The sequence below is a fragment of the Rhamphochromis sp. 'chilingali' genome (genome assembly GCF_963969265.1).
Source record: "Rhamphochromis sp. 'chilingali' genome assembly, chromosome: 20".
Classification (NCBI taxonomy): domain Eukaryota; kingdom Metazoa; phylum Chordata; class Actinopteri; order Cichliformes; family Cichlidae; genus Rhamphochromis; species Rhamphochromis sp. 'chilingali'.
This window is the reverse complement of record NC_137947.1, coordinates 17025147-17047929: the sequence shown is the minus strand read 5'-3', so window position 1 is coordinate 17047929 and position 22783 is coordinate 17025147. Positions and strand designations below refer to the sequence as shown.

General features: G+C 42.1%; 1 protein-coding gene across 2 annotated transcripts; it reads right to left on the bottom strand.

The window, feature by feature from the left end:
* Window positions 1–1074: 1074 nt before the first annotated feature.
* Window positions 1075–22134, bottom strand: efemp1 (EGF containing fibulin extracellular matrix protein 1). 2 transcript variants are annotated; one of them, XM_080868868.1, is made up of 12 exons: window positions 19739–22134; window positions 19528–19628; window positions 18821–18924; window positions 18625–18670; window positions 18211–18459; window positions 6535–6657; window positions 6328–6447; window positions 5022–5141; window positions 4763–4882; window positions 3857–3983; window positions 3575–3767; window positions 1075–2955 (listed from the first exon to the last, which is right to left on the bottom strand). In XM_080868868.1, exons 3-12 carry the CDS (start codon window positions 18899–18901, stop codon window positions 2794–2796), a joined length of 1341 nt encoding a protein of 446 aa, XP_080724994.1. In that variant the 5' UTR covers window positions 18902–18924; window positions 19528–19628; window positions 19739–22134; the 3' UTR covers window positions 1075–2793. The 2 variants fall into 2 exon arrangements, with proteins under 2 accessions (XP_080724994.1, XP_080724993.1); XM_080868867.1 differs by lacking the exon at window positions 19739–22134 and having other exon boundaries at window positions 19528–19727.
* Between the last annotated feature and the right edge of the window lie 649 nt (window positions 22135–22783).

The following is a 22783-nucleotide window of genomic DNA, read 5'->3' as shown; positions in this document are numbered from 1 at the left end:
GATTTAGAGGCTGGGAAGACAACTGAACTCACTGAGTGCTTCTGCTTTACATTATCATGCTGGACGTAAGACATTAAGGGATAGTAAATCAAGGCCATGGAGTGATGCATAAGGTTAGCAACAGTTCTCAAATAAAACTATTCAAACCCTGACTTATTGGTATTAAGGAGACCAAAGTGTGGCAAACAAGTTATGAAAAAAACAGCAAGAAAGAGGGGGCAGCTATTGCATCACTGGAATATTGTATGGAGGAGATGACAGAGGATAACAAACTTGGTGAACTTTCATGACTTTTTCCTTTTGTGTGATCTTCAGCCAGTGGCTTTGGCTTTGATCAGTTCAATAAATCTAACAATGATTAATGAAATGTCTAGCTATATGCAAGGAGATTAAGTTAATTAGCCTGTTACCCTGAGTGGAATATTAATCAAGAACAAGAACCTGAATATGTTGCTCTTCTGATGAGGTTCGGCTCCGGTTTAGTCACAGAAAAAGTGGGTGAGCAATGTTTTCTCATGGGGGTTGAATCATGCATGTACAGCAAAAACACAACTCCAATGAGTGGGGAGCTAAAGATGGGGTTTGGGGAACAATGACACATCATGTATCATCTTACATGTCCCATTGCTGCTCTGACTAAAGCTCTAGACAGCAGCGTGATTGAGTAACAACTTACCATAAAACCCCTCCCAACCAATTTTACATCTAAATATGATGTGTGTGTGTTTGTGTGTGCAGGCTTCGTAGTCGTCCCTGAGCACACGTTTACTCAACACAGCATATTACCGTATCCCCTCTGGATCTCCTTAAATAAAATAGATATGATGGCTATGGCATCATGTTCACTGCATTTATCATTGTTAAATTCAGATGAAATCATCCTCACGTTTTCCCTAAATCACGAGGGGAGCAGCAGAGCATTTCATCCAGCCGCTGCTTTTTCCATTACAATATATGTGAAGTCAGAAAATGTTTACTTTGGTGCGTGACTCTTGCGATTAGTTTTCACACATCTTAAAGCTGTTCCTCTGTGCTGTTGGGCAAAAAAAGAGAGAACAACCTGGCCCAATTTATACATCATATTTTATTCAACAATATAACTTTTAAACTCCAGAGTACAATCAATATAAGGTACATATGACAAAATATATATTTAAATAGAAAAGAAAAAAAACATTAAGGCATCTCATGGAAGAAAGTTAACATTTTTCTTGTTTTTTCTTTTGACAGCATAAATGATAAGATTACTGTTACATTTTCATGTTTATACCTCTAAGGCACTACAGTATGATCACTGCTGAAACCACATTAAAGGATTTTAGGAAAAGCTGGATAACTTTCTATACCTACAGAGTGGTGACAACATGGTGATTGTCCATGCGGTTTTCAGTGCTGTATATCTACAGTTTATAGTGTTTCAGCAATAAGCCAGAGTGGACACGTGGAATCATAAAAGGCAAAGCAGGTAGTGAAAGATTTCTCATTCTGCCAAAAGTCTGGTGGCATTGTATTAACACTTTAATAATCCCCCTGTGTCGCACATGAACCAGCTACAGGGCAAAACACTGTAATTATCTTTATCACGCAAGCCAGCCTGGTGCCAGCCTGGCTTCTTTGACTGGGACTGACATTAGAAAGTCCAGCTGTTCCTCTGGAGGATCACTGTGGCACCAACGAGTGGTCAATTCGCCAAGTTGTATTATGAAAACTGTCATTTCCTGTACGTGTTCTCGAGTTCAAAAACCTCTGTTATTGCCTCTGTGACCGAAAGCTGTTAGGATGGTATCACAGAAACGCATAAACAGCTCGACCACATCCACCAAACCCGGGGGCAGAGAACAAGCTCTTTCTCACTCTTTCCCTTTCTATCCCCTCTGCGTTTCACACTTACATTTGCTTGCATGCATAAACAAAGGCAATCGCACACACAAACATACACACACACACTCACACCTTCTCACACGTCAGCACACTGATTTGTTACCTAGGTATGTACATGACTTAACTCCTGGGAGTAAATTGTACGAGTAGGCCTGCTGTAACATAAAGTTAAGTATTCTCTCAACTTACAGGCTAATTCCCTCCCTTTACACTTTTGAACTGTTCCTGGACTCCTCTGGAAATTATTACTCATGAGGCAAACTATACAGAAACTTGCACAAATAGCGGGGCGCAGCAGTACTAACCCCTAACAATTAACAGAACAGAGGATGTGATTTACAAGGTCAAAAGCTGCTCATACTGGATACGTGTACATGTACATTTCTATAGATTTTTCTTTCTTACTTACAAATGAGGCACACACTAGTTATTGTATGCAATTCTAGTTTGAACAAAGGGATATATGAAGGTGCAGCTCCATCAAAAACCCATCAGGTTTAGGTTGTGTGTCCTATAGGCCTCGTTTCCTTAGTGCCACTGCTCTGTTCCTGATTTTTCAGGAAGGTGAGACAATCACGATATGGGGAAGACACTGCATTTATTCTTCAAGCACTCCAAAACTATGTCAAAATGATTAATCTTTCAAAATACTAAAGAAAAAGTACTACGTTTTAAGATTGGTGCTTTCTTAATCAACACCTTGATAGAAAAAGATGCCCAGTGGTCATGTTATAGCAGAAGGTGGTCTGACTTGAGCAACTGGAACTGCTGTGCTGCTGTTTGAGACTGAGACAGCCTATATTATATACTGAATGTATATGAAAATGTAAAGTATGTTATGCTGATACAGGCATCTGCTGTGTTACATTGCCATGTTTACAGACTTGTGTGCGCTGTTGGGAACTGAGCCGCTCAGAAAGCGTAGGGCCCTACGATGATGGTGAGCCGCAGCAGTGAGCTGGAGCGGTAGTTCATGGTCAAATGGTGAGTGATCATCTCCAGGTCCACGACGTACTCTCTGGGGCCCGTCAATGGCTTGGTAAGCACCAGCATGGCACTCACATTGGTGGAACGCTGCAGAAAGTACAATCAATCCGTGTGTTAGCATGTGAGTGCAAATTGTATCTTTTTTGACACAGTTTTACATTAGTAATATAGACTCACCAGTCACTTTATTATGTACACCTGTTTAACTGGTTGTTTAATCTAATCAGCCAATCACATGGCAGAAACACAATGCATGTAGGCACATAGCCTAGCCGGACGATTTCTGGCTGAGAGGAAGGCAACAGTGACTCAAATAACCACTTATAGCAGAAGAGTATCTCTGAGTGCACAACATGTCGAACCTCGAAGAAAGTTGGCTTTTTAACTTTTTTAAGATCACACTGAGTCCCTCTCCTATCAGCTGAGAACAGGAAATGGAAGCTACAGTTTTCACAGACTCACTAAAAGTAGAAAAAAGAAGACAGTCATATTGCCTTGTATAACGGGTCCTGATTTCTACTGCAATTGAAAAATGTAGTTAATTTCTACCAGCTTTAGTTACTATGATAACTGATGGTGAGAATCAATGTGGATACTGCTAAGCATCAGGGAGGCTGTGGGTTCTCCAGTTTGTCCCCTTTGCCAACAGGCATCGTAACAATTATTTTACCCAGTTTTTGTTTTGTTTTTTTCCCCATCAACATACCCGAAGGAAAAACTCCCCTCCATCATTCCCAGATTTAATCCTGAAAGTGTTGTGTGTGTTGGCATATATGCTTGTGGCTTGAATTTGGAATATTTCCGCTGGCACAGTCCGCTCTGCCTGGATGCTCATGTATTTGTAGACAATTGATGGTGGGAGACCCTGGCAATCAGTCTGAGCCCGGCAGATGCAGCGACTGCAAGCAGACACAAAAATTAAGACAGACTTTTTGAAACTTCTTGTGCAAATGAGAGAGAATCAAAAGAGTCTGTGATGTTTACTGACTTTTCAGATGTTTGGGTGTAAGGTGGCTCGCAGGGGTTTCTGGGGTAGCAGCGGAAGCCTCCATAATAGTTCCAGCACATTTCATCATCTTGGCAGTTATGGGTTCCCGTCTCGCACTCATTTATGTCTGGTGATGATTGGAAGAGAGACAGAGAGAAAAGTAAGTGAAAAGTCAAATAGTTGGATAACAATTCAAAGCATTTTCAAAGAGAACTGTGTAAGCACAGTCAAAGTTCAGGTTATGTACAAGAGGTTTGGTTTTTTGTTTTTTGCTGCAGCAGCATTTGTTTTGGCAGTGGAGACACAGAAGAAGGAACCCGCAGATCCATAAGGGAGGGAAGCCCCTTGTGCAACCCCACAGAGCTCTAACTAAAGCTCTTTCCGTTCAGTACCATGAAAATAGAGCCATCAAGTGTGCCCCAAACCGCAGGGCTATTTCTGGCACAGCAACCTGGATTCATCACCAAAACGTCCCTCTGACACAACAGGCTAGATTCATGGCTCCATCTATAAAGCTTGCACCTGACTGAGGGGGAAAGGAAAAAATAACAGCTCTCCCTTTGAGAACATGCCGGACCTTCAAATAAATCCACTTCAAGAAACCAACATCATGCATATAAATTCACAGAGGTGGCTTAGCAAGGCAACACGAAGTTTGTGCGTTTGCCTTGCCTAACCTCGGCATTCTTTCCATGACAGTACTGGTGGCTTTAAGGTCTGCTTTAGAGGTTAAACAGATGATGACAGGAAGAATAACCACCAGTTATCCTCAAAGAGTTTATGTAGAGGAAGTTTGTTGTGTTGGAAAACAGAGACCGGGGTATGAGATAGATAATAAACGAATGAACACAAAAAGTAAATAAAAAACTGATTTATGGGAGGAAGGAAAGGGGTGGACTGCCATACCTTGACACAACCGGTTTGCCTGGAGCTGATATCCTTGTGGACACTCACAAGAGTAACTTCCTGGATTGTTAACACACTGGTACTGACACATGTAGCTGGACAAACCGCACTCATCGATATCTGCACAGAAAACATGCACACACAAAAGTAGACAATGAGTAGAACAAGTCAGGCTCTGAAGTCAGTGTGCGTTAACAACCGGGAACGTGTTTGCATGTGGATGGTTACATTTATGCACGTAGTGTGCATGTGTGTGCACCTTGGCAGGAGACCGTGTCTTGAGCCAGCTCGTAGCCTTGGTCACACTGGCAAAGGAAGGAGCCAATCAGGTTGTAGCAGTGGTGATGACAGGGGCTTTCTGCATCACATTCATTCACATCTAAAACAAAAGAAGGGGTTTTACAAAGAGTACAGTGTATGGACACAATCTTATCTTCACCTTCTAGTTGTTACCCTCCAGCGTCCAGGCTCCTGGTTTTCCTTTGTTTGTAAATAGTGCTTTCTTCCCACCCGACCTTGTCTTGGTCTGTTAACTATCCTTCTGTGTTGACTGCATTTGGGTCCACAATCCTACACTTCATGACACTTTTTACCAAATCAAGTAATTTTCATAACCTGTCAAATAATCTGACCATTTTTTTCTTTGCAGAGTTGGAAATTTCCCAGAAGATAGCAGATCTGAACTGTCATAAACTTGTAATCGCTAAATCAGTTCAGTTCAAAAGAGGCAGAAAGACTGATACAGTCTGCAACAGAAACATACTTACACATGTTTCAGCTTGCGTATGTGTGTTTGTTAAATCACATACACATATTTCTGTATAGATAGGAGCTGGCAGCCAGTCACAGGTTTTCTAAATATGCTTCAGAGATAAACATCTCTGTGACACACTCAACAGCTTCCTTTGACTTCAGGAGATTTACAGTGTGGATTCAGGTTGCTTGCACCTTTTATTTGGTTGAGGTGACTTCCTCCAAGGGTCTGCATGTCAAAAAACTGAGGAGTGAGACAAACCCAGTCAGTGTGAACACTGGACTTTGGTAGCTAACTCATTCTTCTACTCACATCTACTTAGTTACCTAACTTTATTTAGGTCATTATTAGCCGTATATTTATATTAAACATCTATTAAATTGATCAGTCTAGAAGAACCACTCATCCAGTTCAAGGTCAAGGGGGCAGCAATGCAATCTAAGCAGAGATGGCTAGATTTCCCTCTCCCTAGCCACCTCCTGTAGCTCTTCTGGGACACACACACACACACACACACACCAAGGTGTTCCCAAGCCAGCTGTGAGATGTAAAGATGTCTTTTCAGTCGTCTTTCTAGGACGACATCCCCAAAAACCATCACCCAGGAGACAGCCAGGAGATGGTCAGATGCCCGAGCCACCTCTACTGATTATTGATTGTCTGGAGGAGTAGCTATAGTTTTAAGTGCTATTAAAGGTCAGCTTGATAGCTTTTATTATATACATTACAAAAGTACAAAGTCTTGATATTGATGCCTCTGCAAATGAGAAAACGATGCACACACACACAGCATGGATTTTCAGTGGCTTACCAACACAGCTGTGGTTGTTGCTGACCAGCTTGTAACCTGTCTTGCACTCACAGTAGTATGAGCCCGGGGTGTTCACACACCTGTGCATGCAGTAGTGGGTCGTGGCACACTCATCTCTGTCTGGGGGTACACAAGAGTCATGCAGAACAAGTTTAAATCGGTTAATAAAAATCACATAAAAAAGCATTTTATATAATAAAGACTTACCGACACAGAGGTCTCCATTCCTTTGGTAACCTTGAGCACACTGGCACATATAGGAGCCTCTGGTGTTGTAGCACACCTGTTCGGGACCACAACTGTGACTGCCTGTCACACATTCATCTATGTCTGCAAAAAACACACACACATGCACACACAAACTGAGACAAAGCTGCATGCAGTCAATTATACAAGAACATATGGAAGACAAAGCAAAGGGACGTGCCTGGACCGCATGAGCTCTGTGATGTGTAAACTGTTTTCCACAGGCAGCAAAATGTGTGACCACTGACACCATCACATTACACACATGGGCATAAACACACATGTTCACACAGAGAGCAGGCGATTACATAAAGACGGCTTTTATCGAGCAGCTCTGGGTGAGGGGAAAAACACATCATATCTTTAACTAACAAGACAGTTATTTGAAGAGGGAAGTATGCATGCGTGTGTGTGTGTGTGTGTGTGTGTGTGTGTGTGTGTGTGTGTGTGTGTGTGTGTGTGTGTGTGTGTGTGTGTGTGTGTGTGAGTGTGAGTGTGAGTATGAAAGAGGGAGAAACACCTCTACTGATAAGTCATGTGCTGTCTACCATAACGCTTTGCTCTCTCAACAGACATCCATCAACTTAAAACAGACCCAAACACATTCACTTTCTGTTTCTCAACCCATAATTCACATGTAGTGAGATGATAAAAGTACGGCGAGCTTTAAAGGGGGTGAGAATGAATTCCAGGAGCGCAAACCCAAAAATGACAAACCCACATTTACCTCCAAGATGTCTTAAATGTTGTCATACGTACAATCTGCATGAGCTGTAATCTGAGCTTCTCTGTTTAATGTCTTGGTAGCAGCTCTGGCCGCACGTGCATGTTAATACATGTGAGTGCCTCCCTTGAAACTGTAGGCCTTCCTGGTGTTTATAAGGAGGATGAGAACGTGACCTCCCACACTGTGTGGTAAAAGGAAGATGGCAAAGTGCAGGCTGCGGTGTTCAGCTTCCAGAGGCGACTTTCCAGAGTTTACTCTACGGAAGAAACAAAAGCTAAAAGCGCCTTTCTGGCATAGATAAGGAGCAGAGGTATCACTGTCTAGATTTTGAGGCATAAAGAGCTACAAAAAGAGCTCCAAGTCAGTTTCAGTTTTGGTTCTTTTGTTTTAAGGCTGATGCTCTAGTGTGACATCCACTGGTTCTGAACATCATGTATAACACTTTAAAGAACTGATTAAACCTCCAAAATATGAGACGCCAGTGAGACGATTCTACGTTTAATGCTGATTCTACGAACACATTTCCAACTTTGGATAGTTCAGAGCCAGATCTGCTTAAAAAAGGCTTTTCTCATGGTTACCTCCCAACATACACACACACGCACACAAACTATTAATATGCCAATGGTGTATACTCTCATCTCTGAGGCCCACCAGCAGGCCTCTTGGGTGGTCTGATGCAACCCATCATATGCAGACAGCCACTGGGAATTGGTTTAACAGCATGACAGACAGTTATCCTCAATACCACACACAAGGGAAAAGAAGAGGGTACTATTACTGCATTGCTGTTTGGCACGTGTGTAACTTAACAGTAGTCACAAGAGCCTGGAAGGTGTAAAGCTATACGAAAAACCTATAGTTGCACTGTGTCCTCTAGAAAACATGACATTAATAACCTCCCTGCAGTCTTTAGATAAAAATCAAATACAACTGAAAAACAGAATAAATGATCAGTCGACACATTCAAATCAGTGCAGGACAGTTAAAAGTTCTGTTGAACAAATAATTCAACTCATATTTCCCTGGAAATGTTTCATGCGATAGACCTGAAGAGGATCATGCCCTTCCCTGAGTGCCTCAAATGCCTTATATTCCAGCCCCACAGCTTCCTCAATGAATGGGACTGATGCCGGTGAGAAATTGGCTTGATTTGCTGCGCAAGAGCCCGTGAAAGAAAAGCCAGACAGAAGGTAAGTTGTCTTCACTCCCTAAAGGAAAGAAAGGGAAGAGGGCTGAAAGGTTCTCAGCTCTATGGGGGCGCAGTGATAGGATGAAGTACATTAGGGACAAAAGCAGGGCTTATCTAAAGGTCCACCTTAGAGACAACAGGTGCAAACTGCATAAAGTGTGGAATGCACACATAAGGATTGTTGCTCATTGACCCACTTAGTAGAGGACAAAGATGAAAGCAGTGCTGCTCTGGAAAATCTGTGTTCTGATGTGGCTTGAAAGACATCTAGGAAAAGACATTCGAAAACAGCACCAAATGTCAGCAAGAAACCAAGTGCCGGGATTGCTCAGTATCACACTTTGGGATACTGTCCCAGTATCCCAACTCAAAGGCTCAATGACACTATTGTCATTATATTCCAATGCCTCTGTCACTGCTAGTGCAGCATCCAGGTTTAACCTGTAAAAGAAATCTAACTCAACCGATTATGAACAGAAGATTTCACACATGCAATGTATGTAAACATTTGATCTTTGTGGTAATACCAGTACCAATGGTATTACCACAAAGATCCAAAGGTGATGGGTATAAATACTGGGAACAATATATAGCCTAAACCTGGCAGCCAGCTGGGGTTTGCATGAGTTCTCTCTGGGTACTCCGGCTTCCTCCTGAAGTCTAAAACCATGAAGCTGAATGGTTATCTGGTGACCTGCCTAAGGTGTACACTGCCTTTTGCTCAGTGGCAGTTGGGATAGGCTCCAAGAAAATGGATGGATGGAGTGAAAAACAATCACCTTGCTATACTGTTGAAACCTGTGCTAAGTAGCGGGTTGATGGCAAACTACGAGCCTTGACAGGTAAATATGCAAAGTAGCAACACTGTGCAAGAAAAATTAGGTTGAAGTGGGTGTCAGAGAAATAATGGAAATGTAATCTTGCATATGTACGGCACGAAGAAAACGTCTGAACAAATGTCAACAATTACTTAGACAGAAGACAGCAGTCAGAAGCCAGGATCAAGTCCCTGTGACTCATAACCACACCTACTTACTGGAGGTATTTGGTGATTCATTTAGACTGGAAATGCCTTGCCTTCTGGCTATATAATAGATTCAGACAATACAAGTCTGAAAAAGCAGTCTTGTGTGTTCACGCTACCCTACCGCCAGACATCAACAAATCCGTGATATCAGTGAAATGCTCTGCGTGTAAATACGGCAACTTGCCACGTCACCACACAGATTCACTCAAGTTGCAAAAGCATAGCTGTGTTTGCTTAGAACTAAACACAAACTGGCAATGCCATTATTTTTACAATCATTTGAACATTAATAAATAATAATAGCAAATCAGTTCACAGTTTAACCTCCTTCTGATTGGTCCACACTGCATCCCCAGACCCAAAGGTTTAATATTCAGGCCTGAAACATGCAGTTCCTCAATTGACCACTTGAAGCTGGCTCAAAAAGTGAGTTAATCACCTACCTACAGACTGCCGTATTAAAATACTCTACTTTGAGTAGAGGAACCTGCAAACTTGAACTGAAACTTCTCCAAGGGGATGCCTACTGGATATTACAGTATATCATTTGCAAACAGTGAATCCACAATGATTAAATAAGGAAATGTTGTTCTGTATTTTATAACTATTATATGGTGTGCACAAACATGTCTGTAGTTCCTTACTGGGGGCCCTAGGACGTGCATATAATTTCTGTACACACATAGTTCCATGCAATGTTTAACCTGTTTATGGGTTTTCAAATGTATACTTTGGTCATCTTTGAATGTGGATGAAGCACATTATCTCTTTTGTTAATGTTGTTGTATTGATGATTGTTGTATACATATACTGTATGTATCAGAAATGCCACGGACAGAAAACCACAGACTAAAACGCCCCCATTTTTTCTTATTGCCACGGCACATTAAATGTATTGCATATGTATTTTGGAGTGCTTAGATTCTTATTAATAGTTCCTTAAAGATCCTTGTTTGAGAGTGTATTAGAGTTTAACATTATAAGAAATTAAGGGAACAGCCACTGTGACTAACAAAGCAGTCGCTGTTCAGTATTTAATGGGAAATATATTTTATGGAAAGCCTGTTAATATCGGCATTGTATTTAACATCAAAGTGACTTAGGACCATACAAAGCTAACCACTGCAGCTAGCCAGTATTAGAACTACTTTCATGTTCAAATAATGTGACATTAGCGCCAAAATGTTAAACTAGAATCATAACAGCAGTTCACAAACTAACTTCAGGGGATAAGCCAGTGCTCATGGGCAGAATGAGCACCTCTGACTGAACTTAATGTTGACTTTCTTCTGACTTAATTCAGGACAAATCTGAGCCTGAGCTGCTCCACATGTGCCAGCAGCTTCAAGGCGAGATGGCCACTCCTGATAGCAGCATTTGCTCATGTTCTGCTGCCAACCGGAATTACATCAGTGCATTTGGACTCATTTTAGTGCGACTTAGCTGGCATGAGTCCAGCAACATCTATGCCACTGTTGGTCAGAGTGGCTCTGGCTACCTAAATCAATGAACAAGGTGTCAGGGGTGTACAGAACATATGTTTGATCTGTGTCCCAGCATTTTCCTCAGCAAGGTGTAGAGACCATGAACTCTTCTAGTAAATGGATATGACTAAGTAGTTTGAATGTGAACAGTGTAGCTCCTATGAAAATTCTGTGTGCGGAAAAGTCAGAGTCATCTTCCCTCTCCTGGAAGAAAGCTTGGAGAGGTCTAAATAAAAGCATATGTGCTGAACACAATCCAAAGGTTCATTCACAGGAATATCTTGCGGTAACTGCTACTTTGTCACTAAACCTTTAAGGAGCTGCCAATACAAAGTTCCCCAAAACTTTGTGTAAGCATGTGCGTGTGGGTGTGTTTGGAGGGGGGGGTGGGGGTGGAGGGGGAGTTTATCCCACATTGGCTGGCTCCTAGGTCCCATAAAGTCTCCACAGTTTGCCATGCTGCACACTCGACAGGAAAACTGCAACAAGCCATCAAATGTGATGATGTGTTGCGTGTGGGGAGAAGTGACTGTTCCCCGAGGTCAGATTTTTGTCAACGTTTATTCAACATAGCTTGCAAGTTTCTTCCAAGAGCGAGCCTGCTGTAACATCACAGGGAAAGATAAGGCTGTCCAGCAAGAGAGTGGAAGATGTGGAAGGAAAGAATGAAGAAAAAGGGTGGAGGCTTTTTTTTTTTTTAAACAAAAACTGGCTTTTTTTAAGATTTGAAGTTAGATTTATGGCCGTGTGTGCATATGTGATGTCAGAGTTAAAACCTCCTTGCTTTTCAAGGAGATTAATTCTAAATGCCTTGTGGGAGCTGGGGGAGTAACGGGAATGGCGGCAGCTCAAAGAATGTGAGTGTGTGTATGTGTGTGTTTATGGATGAGTGGGTGTGCGTGCATCGGAGGTCCTGTTTGAGGTGCTCATTAAATGGCCTTTTTTAGAGCTGCTCATGTTTTATGGAATGGAGTGATGCACTCTAAAAAGGTGTATATATGAGTTTTAGTGGGGGGGAAATTAATATATATCCAAAATGGGGGCCTAAAATTTATTTGGCTTGAATTCAGAACAATGTGTGGCGTGCTCCAGATTTATACTGACATGATAGGGCTTGTTGTAATTATCATTTGAGAGCGTTTAATCTTGTTTTCACTGAACCACTGCAATGGAAAGCAGGAGCTGATCCAAAAAACAAAACAGTTGGAGCCATCCTGCTGTTGGACAGCATCTCTGTTTCCCTCTGATTATTGGATAATTCAATCTTTGGGCAAGCAGGGGGCAAGATGTGTGATGTTAATAGCCCATAAAATTTTACAATGTCAGATTTATCAGCATGTCATACACCATCTATTGTAATATCATCCCTCGCTGCACGGCACATTGTTTCATTTGTGTATAGTTCTCTCTGCAATGCAGTGTGAAATGCAGCTATCGCTGGCTTGAATGCAACCCCAGGACGAATGGGAGTGGTGGTGTTCCCCTTTCAAAGCAAGTCCAAACACAAAGCAGATAAGAAATCAAAGAATTCAAGACACTAAAATCATATATTCCGTGTATTTTCATCCGTATTAGGGCATGAAATATTTCTATGCTCTTGCTGATAGCACCACTCCCAAGATTCCCCTCTCATCGCTCTCATTGTTCAGGAGAAACGGGAGTTTTAATCATGCTGACACTCACTAACTGATTTGTGAGTTTGTTCCACACGTTTGTAAAGGTCGGGCACGCTCTTGACGTTCTTGAAAATCCGTCCAGTGTGCCAGCCGTATTCCCTACTGATAATAATCCTTCCTGTTACTCTGAAAATGTCTAGAAAAACAACCAAAAAAAAGAAGTGCTGAGCAATTCTGCTGCTTTTCAGCGCGAAGAAGATCAGTCGCTCTGCTCGCCTGACATGCCAGGAGCTGGGCTGCAGTCATTTACAGCCCTTAAAGGTAATTTCCGACACCGAAGGAGTAAAGCTGCAAAAACGAAAAAAAAAACATGTTCAAAATAACAGCGGGATCATTCGAAGAAAAGCAGAAAAAGTGCGTTAAACATGGCTCGCGATTGCATGTGTGTGTCAACCAGCTGAGAGCGAAGAAGTGATTTATAGCAGCCCTGTGTCCCTTTCCATCATGAGGTAAACGGAAAGATCAACACATGTAAGCACATCAGAGGAGGAAGCATCTGGCCACTGGACAGGCACCGACCTCAGGGAGAATAATAACAACAACATTAAGCGCCTGCACCGAGGAGGCACGGCAAAGCTGCTTCCCCCTTTTCTCCTCTCTGCCATTGTTGATGTGATGGCAGCAAGGAGCCAGTAGCAAACCATAAGCAATAACAACATACTGTACAGCAACACGGCTGAGGCCAAAAACAGGGCTGCCTGCATGATGGTTTGATTATATTCACAGAGGCTGAAAGACACTCTCTGGCAGCGTAAGGAAGCTGATGAAATACTGTCACCATGGTATACCCATTAAAAGATAAAAAGGCTGGAAATCATTCTGCAAAGTGTATTTTTAGATTCCATGTGTTTATTTTTCATGGAGTAAGGGGGGGGGGACAAAACTAAGGCTGTAGCTGTTTAAATCGTTTCTATGATCGAGAAATAGAAACAGTGTTAAAGGAGCTTTGTGTCATTTATCCGAGGCTGAGAAGTTGCAACATCAGCAGGCCTCCTGGCACCGTTTTCTAATGGAAAGTGAGCTTTAACTGTCAGAAATCGAGCATCTCTGAATCACTTCTGCTGACTCTGAAACATAACTTGTGAAAGTTTTGTGCAGATCACATAAATTACCTGGCTTACACATATTGTGGCCATGGAAGATCTCTCTGGTGGACACAGTATTTCATGGTTTCAAAACTGCCTTTGCCATTTCAATTCTGACATTACTTCTTACTTAATAGCCAGGTGCTGATTCGCTGAGCTTATATCCAGGATATTGCCCAATGTAGAGCAGTAACATGAGCTGGAGGACTGATCTCATCTCTAGGGAACAAATTGACTTCAGTTGTCACTCAACTTCCAGAAGAAGTCATATTTTCCCTCTATACAGCACTATGCAAGCAGATAAAGAATATACACCTATTTCCTTTTTTTCTAGGAAAATACTAAGAAATGAGGGTTGGCTCAAGACCTTTGCAGAGTAATATACAAATAATCATAAAGATAATATGAAGTGAATAAAGTATTCAATGGCTCAACACTAAATAATCCATTTAGAGCCTGACTCTGTAATTCTGTAAGGCTGTACATCCAGGAAACACTTGCAACTGTAACAGAAATGCCAAAGTTATTACAGCTCATCCTGACAGGAAGTTGGAGCAAAATGTCTGTACCAAATTTCATGGTAATTCACCCATCTAATCTATCGCAACAACAAACTATTTTTGACCCAGAAAGCATGTGCAGTTCAAGAGCCCGAAGGTGCAGCTGCAGTGTAACAGGTGCAAAAGAGCCGGGCAGTAAAATCACAGGGCGCTAGAATAGCAGCATCGTGCAGACGAGCGCAAATCACGAGTTTGGGAACAGGTGGAAGGTATGAGCTTTGCTGGTAATAGATAGGTTCAACGGGGACAACGGTGTGCTTCAGGTGTCTTACTGCCTGAGTAAACAAAAGCGGGTATGTTTTCATTAAACAAATCTTTTGTGTTTGATCCAGCGTCCTCCTGCTAAGCAACAAAATTGCTGCATAATGTTTTAATCTAACATCTGGCGTATACTGTATCCGTTTAATTTTAGAGTTGAAGGCTTCATTCTCTGTGAAAAAAATACAAAAACAAAAACAAAACGTTTTCCAAATTTCTGTCGCTTATTTTTGGAGAGGAAACAAACACTAACAAGATAACATCTAAAGGAATTTCCTGAGAAGGAAAAAAAGAAGAAAAGCATTACAGCAATCTGTTTAACTTCACATCTTTTTACATTGTCCATGGCATGGCAAAGGCTCATGGTTGGGGCTTGTATCATCAACTGCACATGCGAGGATGAGCCAACAATAAGTGGAACTGTAGGAATTAACTGTAAAGGTCAAATAGTGAAGCCTGTTGGCAGCGTTACGCTGTGCTTTGCAACCGCTGGGCTCTCTTTCTTCGCTCCGCTCCCTGCATTCCTGCTCCTCGCAGATCGATCCGATGCTTATCTGTCAAGGTGGTGAGTAATTCCTACCATCACAAAAGATGGGAGCAAACGGAAAAAACAACCACGGCTAACATTCCAGAGATATTCCTCCCAAGTGCATTGCATCTGTGTGGAAAAATGTTATTGCATGCGCTTGGCCTTGTTCGGAAAAATACACAAGTTCTCCGTCATGCGGGGCTTAACGGCCTTAATAGAACATATTTAGGAAAAATTTCCGGCCACTGCAGGTGAAGAGCGTACAGGCAAAGCTGAAATTAGTCAGGCATGCAGGTGGTAATGTGGCCTACATGACCTCAAGAAACCAGACAGGTAAACAGGAGTGGCATGTTGCTTCATACTGCAGCTCATGAGTATCTAATTTAGAGATGAAAAATAAATAGGCACCAGCCAAAGTATGTAAACTTAAGACCTGCGAGGAGAATAACACAACCCGCAAAGACATAAGGTATAATTATCTGTCAAAGATTATACTGAAGATGCAGTTAAGCTGGGATTTCTAAACTGTGAGGGTGTATTGTCATACAGTATGCTTTAACGAATCTAGAAACAAGAGCTTCACACTATTCTCCTGATTTATGACCGATTCAGCTGTCATTTGTCCGAGGAAGTGATCTCACTTGGAGGCATCACCTGGCGGGGTACACAAGTGAATGTATGTTGTATGTTTTTGGAGGGTGGGTGGAGGTCGTGGAAACGTGAGGAATCATTAAGCTGTCATACATATAGTCAAGGTTCACAGCTTCTCTGCTTGGCTGGAGAAAGGTGCCAAGTTCCCCTACACTGTGTCACTACAACAACAACAACACACGCTTAAGCCTCTGTTCTCACTCAGGACCAAAGGGCTTTATAGCCCCCTTTTGCAAACAGTTTTCCGCACAGGGATGACTGCTCAAGCTGCAAATCAAACAAAAACACGAGGTTGAAGAGTGTTATATATTCTGTGGTCTGTTTTGCTTTTAATCAGCATAAAGAATAACGCACTTAAGAGAAGCTTTTCCTTTTTTTTCAGTTTCATTTGCGCTGTGGAAAATTGGCTTCATTTTTTTGCAGCGCTGGTAGCTGACCTCTCTGCTATTCGCCACACACTCAGCAGTAAGTCACTGAAACAGCAAGCAGCTGCACAACCCATGACGCTGGTGCAACCTGGCTTGGTCAGTGCTCTGGCACTTCTGTGGTTATTTAGTCAGTGTCCGCCTTTCATCGTCCCCTTTGCCCTACCTGACTCTGCACTCCAGGTTTCCTCCACAGAGTGGTGAGTTTGCAGGGAAGGAGCCTGATGTAAGCGCTATTTGATACACTGAGGTTTTCCCCCATTGAAAGCTAATGGGAATTCCTTTGGTAGCAAGATATGTACGTAGCTGTTCGGAAAGGCTGCTGCGGTGCAAAAACGAAAAGATAATTCTGTGTCCAAGAACAATTGGCTCATTGTAGCTCTGTTAACTGTAATGACAGAGAAACTGGAGACTGATGTAAACATGGATTATATCATTCGAGCAGTGAAAATATACGCCCACATAACAGCATGAGACGCCTTCCAGTTAAAACTGCAGTCATTTCAAAGCAATAACACTGACAGCAACAGCCTATCATTGTTTAGCCCATGCACTGAAACAGCTCACCAGTGAATAGGTATTATACCCATGCCAGCTCGCTTATGTGGTTACTTTAACTGATATGCTGCCATGTTTTACACTCTAATAAACCCTAATTGGGTTCCAATTCAGAGAAACACATAAAGCACCTCACACATATCTTTGTCCCAGGTGTAAAATCAAATTTGTTACTTTCACTGGAGCGCTACGACCGCAAACCTCACCACACAGCCACACACCACATGGTGAGAGGAGTTTTTAATCACTGAACACATGTACTGTACTTTACTGCACTTTGTTTTTGCATTAGATTTATAAAGGGGCGTCTTTTCCACTTAACTCTCACACATTAAGACAGATGGTAACTAGATGTACTGTATAGGGTTACAAATGATTTCAAATATTCTCTCTCTTCTGTGTGGCACAAAGTAACAATTAAGGGCACTAGTGTGTGTGTGTGTGTGTGTGTGTGTGTGTGTGTGTGTGTGTGTGTGTGTGTGTGTGTGTGTGTGTGTGCGTGTGTGTGTGTGTGTGTGTGTGTGTTAGTGAGACAAAGAATGAATCTCCCACCACTCCCTATTTGAGAAGATCAAAGAGTTTTTCTCAAACACAAGATCACACCCACGCAGTCTTTGCGCAGCTACCAAAATCACAACCTAAAGGCGCAGGGGATATCTACTGTAGCTGTAAGGGGTACATGTGAGCACATAGCTCACCAGAATTTTACAAAAGCGGCTTGATTTCCCCCCCGAAGCGCAGGACTTCAACACCCAAAACAAGAAGAATTTAAGGAAGAAGCTGAACTCTGGCCAAAAACATCACGCTGCGAGCAACCAAAGGGTTTTGAAAACATGACATCAGAGTGGAAAAAAAACAACAAAAAAATGAGAAGCTTGCAACACATCTGGCAGCTATGCATAGTTAAGCTGTTGATGACTGTCAGACAGATGGATGAACAGTTCACCTTTTGAGCTCTCAGCTTACTGGGGCTCTAAAGTCGTTAGCAAGTAATTATCAAATACCTGCGTAGCCCTGCCAAGTGTAAAAAGAGCATACTGCTCTTTTTAAGGAGATAAAAACACTTTGAAAAACAATTCTGCCACTACACTGCAGAACACAGCAGCTAGAAAAAGGGGGGTGGCTGAAAGTGTATCTATATTTTTAGGATGTAATCTGTCTCACAAAGGACAAAGACCTATAATATTCTGGAAGATTTAAAAACTCTTGAAAATAATGTGGCAACCATCCTTTTTAAACCTCTGGACTTTATTTCATGGTTACACCTCTAGTGCTGCTGACAGAAGCCAATTTCTCTCTTGAGGAGTATGTCAGCACCACTTCCTGAGATAACCGTGTGTTTACACCATGTGTTGCTGTAAAGCACTTTAAAACAAAAAAGGAAGCCAATTTTTCATGGTACCTCCCACAATCATATATCTGTACAGGGAGAGAGGGGGAAAAGTTTCTGGGCTGCTGATATTACCTTTGCAGAAGTTCTGCTCATCTGCAGCATGTCCTGGTGGGCACCGAATGCTTTGAGAAGGACCCCTCGGGGGCTGAGGCTGGTCTGGTGGGACAGCAGGGACAGGATTGTCTGGCAACGGCACCTGCTCACCGTCCTTACTAATATAGATGACGGCGCTCTTTGGAAGGCAGAGGTATCCACCAAAGTGGTTGATACACTGCATCCCTCCTTTGCATGCGTCGTCATACAAGGCACATTCATCAATGTCTGAAAGAAAGAAAGAAAGAAAGAAAGAAAGATTGCAGATATGCTATTTATGCTATTATTGTATTTGGATAAAGTACAACTTGCATTAAGCTTACATGGAAAAACGTTTTTTTTTTAAAAAAAAAACAGGAGTATAAAAAGCTACATAAATGTGTAATTTCTCACCTTTACATTGCTCTCTGACTCTGTCGTACTCATAACCCTCTGTGCACTGTGAAGGACATACAACAACGCATTGTTTAGTATCCTTTCAGGAACTCTCGAGCTGTACATCAGTAAATGAAAAAAACTGAGCAGCATGCATATGTCAGGCTGTATTAAACACAGACTGACAGGTAGAAAAAAAGGTACGCTTACTCACTGTAATAGAGACCGGCTCTTCAGCCTCCTGAGAGAGAACATGTGCAAAAACCGCACAAAGACACACACAGATCCCCAGCATGTCGACCAAACGTCGGAGAAGTACTGTAACGGGATGCGGAGACGTCAAGTGGATTGAGTGTGCAGGACCATTTTTGCCTGACATGCCTACGATTTTTAGTATCAATTATAACATTACTGATGGCATTACTCAACGAGTCCCAACATTTCCCCCTGCTGACGTGTTGTTTATGTTGGCACCGCTCCAGGTAAATCTCCGACTTCAACCGAGTGTTTTTTCTGTCGTTTCTTTCCTAAAGGATTAGTGCGTAACACGCGTAAAGATCGTGCGTAAACATGCCCCCTCTGTGCCAATCGGGGTTATGAAAATGAAGGCACGCAGACCTCGGGTTGATTAATATTTTGTACCTGCCAAATACACGTCTTTCCTCACACAAGCTGCCTAATCACACGGTAACGTGCGTGTCTATTCTTGATTTTGCTTTGTTCATCACAGTTCAAGATCCTGACACTTGTTACTGGACAACTCCCTGAAACAAGCGAACTGCAAGAGAAACAAGTGCCACCGGAGTTTTACTCACTTGTTTCAACAGCTTAACATTTTTCACATTCGATGAATTGATTTCATTGTTGGTAAGAACGATGTGTGCAAGTGCTTCGTCATCCCGTGATGTCTTAGCTACATACCTGCAGTTACCTGCGGATATCCAAACTCTCCCGGCAAGCCGAACTAAACGTCCCCGGCGTCTTTGTTGTTGCAAGTCCGACTGTGCGCGAAGCAGGGTGGCCTTTATCGTGCAAACGGTGCAGTGGATGTCAGATGCTTGGCGGAGTGCAAGCAGCGCTTAAATGATGAACATGCGGTTAGTACAGTATGACACACTGGGGGGCGGTGTACCGGGCAGGTTGACTCCGGGCTTTTCTCTCACCGGGGTGCAGTAAACCATCAGCAAGTTTCAGTGGCTCCCTCTATAGACTGATGTACAGTGAGGGAAGTGGATATTCTCAGAAAAACAGATAATACGGTATTATTATCATCAGCCAGTAATCTATTAAAACTCTTTTGATTGTAAATTCATTAAGAAATGCCTTTCACATTTTAGGTTATATGCAAAAGTTTGTGTTCATGTAATAACATATTATACACATAAGGACATAGCGGTATCACCTTCATTTCTTAGTTTGTTTGTTTTTCTGAGCCAATGTGGAGCTATAAGTCATTACATTTGTAGAGGCCTGAATTATTTCTATATTTTACTCTACAATTGAGCCTCAGTTACTTTGTTGGCTGTCACATGCAAACCCCTCTCATCCTGTGAGACCTCAGTGCCAGTGTTATGTACAGAATGTGTGAGCAGCAGGTGGTAAATCAAATCTTGTGTTGAAGAACTCTGTCAGCAAGCACTACATTAGCCTCTAATACATTTCATGGTGTTTACAAGATGCCTGCACTTTAGGAACATCTGCTGGATTGGCATGGCTGCTGGGATTTCCCATGGGGGGAGAGACAGCAAGCGATTGTGTTTGTGTGCATGTATGCATGCATGTGTGCCAGGAGCTTGCTGATATAAGCAGGGCTAAAATGGACTTGGCACCAGCCCCTTTAATGCTGACCCCCAGACCCTTTCCTTAGAGGGTGTTCATAAAAGAATAGAAGATATATTCTGCATGGCACAACATCCTCATCCTTCCTTTCTTTGGAAAAAAAAAAGTAGATTCTCCTCAACCTCAAGAAACTAATTATAGGAGTCGTGTAATCACATTAAGATGTTCATATAAGAGCTGTATTATTTCCAGTAGGTCTTTTAACAAAACTACTGATTTGTTCACAGATAATAATGCATTTGGGTAAACATTAGGATATGCATGCACACACCTTTACAAACAAGGACAATCACAAAAAAGAAACAACTGTACAAAATGTTTTACTCTTCACTAGAATTTTATTGTACTTGGTAGGCTATTCAACACATGCACAAAAACAGTGAGATAAGACATTTCATTAGTAAGAAGCATTTTGAAACAGTTTATAGAGATTAATAGAAGATTTTATCCAAGACTGATGAAAGAGAGGATGAGAGAACATTCCCTTTGGTCCTGTTCCCCACTGGAACAAAATTAGACAGTCATGCTTGTAAATCACAGAGGCGAGGCTGAGCTGGTTAGATCTCTAGGTGTGACCAAGTCTCCCTGTGAATGTTACTGAAGTCAATAAGCCCGCCCCTACACCCCCACAACCCCCCCCCCCCCCACACACACACACACACACACAACAAAAGTATTATTCTAAGTAGTACAGTGCACAAATGCATTAAAAGAGAACATGCTAAAAACAAGTATGACCTACATTGATGCAGGTATCCCGTTTGGACTCCAGCGAACAAGAGGGGAACATTATATGAACATAAACATACATTTAAATGCCAGAGTGATAGATTGGCCCTCAGCTTAACATAAGTACTGCTCTGAGTTTCACAACATCTCTGTGATCATTATTACCTAATCCCCAGCCCTCAGTGGTGACTAATATACATGAACCCACACACAAACATACACACATTCATTCTTGGGAACTGTGTGAAAACTACTAAGAATCTGTTTATTTTCCACATTTAAGAAGTGCAAAAAAAAGTAAGAAAAAAAAAATCAAATTTAAAACCATATTTTGAGTTCATAAACCAGAAGAATATTATTCCAGGGGAAAATAGAGAAGCCAGCACTTTGTGACGTTTCTTTCAATGCTGAAGGCAATGCATCAGGTACTGTTGGCAATTGAGCATTAGCCAATCAGTTCCTGATGCAGTATCATCCACATCAGAAAGCTCTTCCTTCACTCCGACATCAGTGTAGGGGTAGCTGAAGCTGAATAATTTACAACACATTTTGATCGCACGCCAATACGTCCTAGTGGTGAGAGGAGCAATGCAAAATAACCCAAACTCATAACAACAAGCCAATTATTATTCTTTTCATCCTATGATAATACAATAGCCAATACTGTACAGTACACATCATCGTAAGTCAAGATGGCAGCAGAAGCATCTGGAAAGTGAATTCATGCAAATTCCAAATGGGCATGCATTATGAAAGAGCTGCAAGAGATGAGGCTGCACTTCAAAAGACTGTCGAAAAGAAATTTTTAAAAAGTGGGGAAGGGGGATGTGAGAGAAGGAAGAGCAGACAGAGAGGGTGTCTGTGAAATGCGCTTGTGTAATTGCAGTGACATCTTCATTGAGAGTCCTCCATCTCTTTCCTGTGTGCTCCAAAGGGCGTCGTTGACGCCGGTCGATGTGCAGAGCAGCCGAGGCGCTGTGTTTAGCATAATCCCAGAGGCCATTGTGAGAGCAGCTAGTGAACGACTCACAGTTGCCAGCTGAGATTTCACCAAAACACAGCAGAACACAAGGAGAAGGGGATGAGACAAGAAAATCAGAGGTGGAGGAGGGGTACAGAGAGGGGACAGGAGGGAAGGTAGGAGTAATGAAGAAAAGAATGCATGTGCCAAATATTACATTACCCTAAATCCAAAGGGTGTTATTGTGTGCATTAGTGTTGAGGCTAAGGGTGGTGGTTTTCTGTACTGAGCATTCAGCTTTCGCAGCATCAAAGAGGAAAAGTGTGAAACTTGCTTTCCTCCAGGTGGACTGCACCTGTTGGCCCTTATTCAGCACTGCAATTCAGTTTTTGCCCCCTTTTTTTCTTCTTTTAACCAGTCACTAAGTGTTTTGACTTGTAACAGTCAGGCATACAAAGATTAAGCTAAACTATCGCATGCCCACATCTGTTGTGTTGTGCAGTGATCGTCACCCAAAGCTAGAAAGCAAAACCTGCTTTGATCACAGGTTCAGGTAGGTGGACATTTTTGGGGCCAACCTTTGTGTAAACAATGTGGTGATTTGTGAAATGTTCAAACAATATAGAATTTTTCTTAGTTTGCATTGTT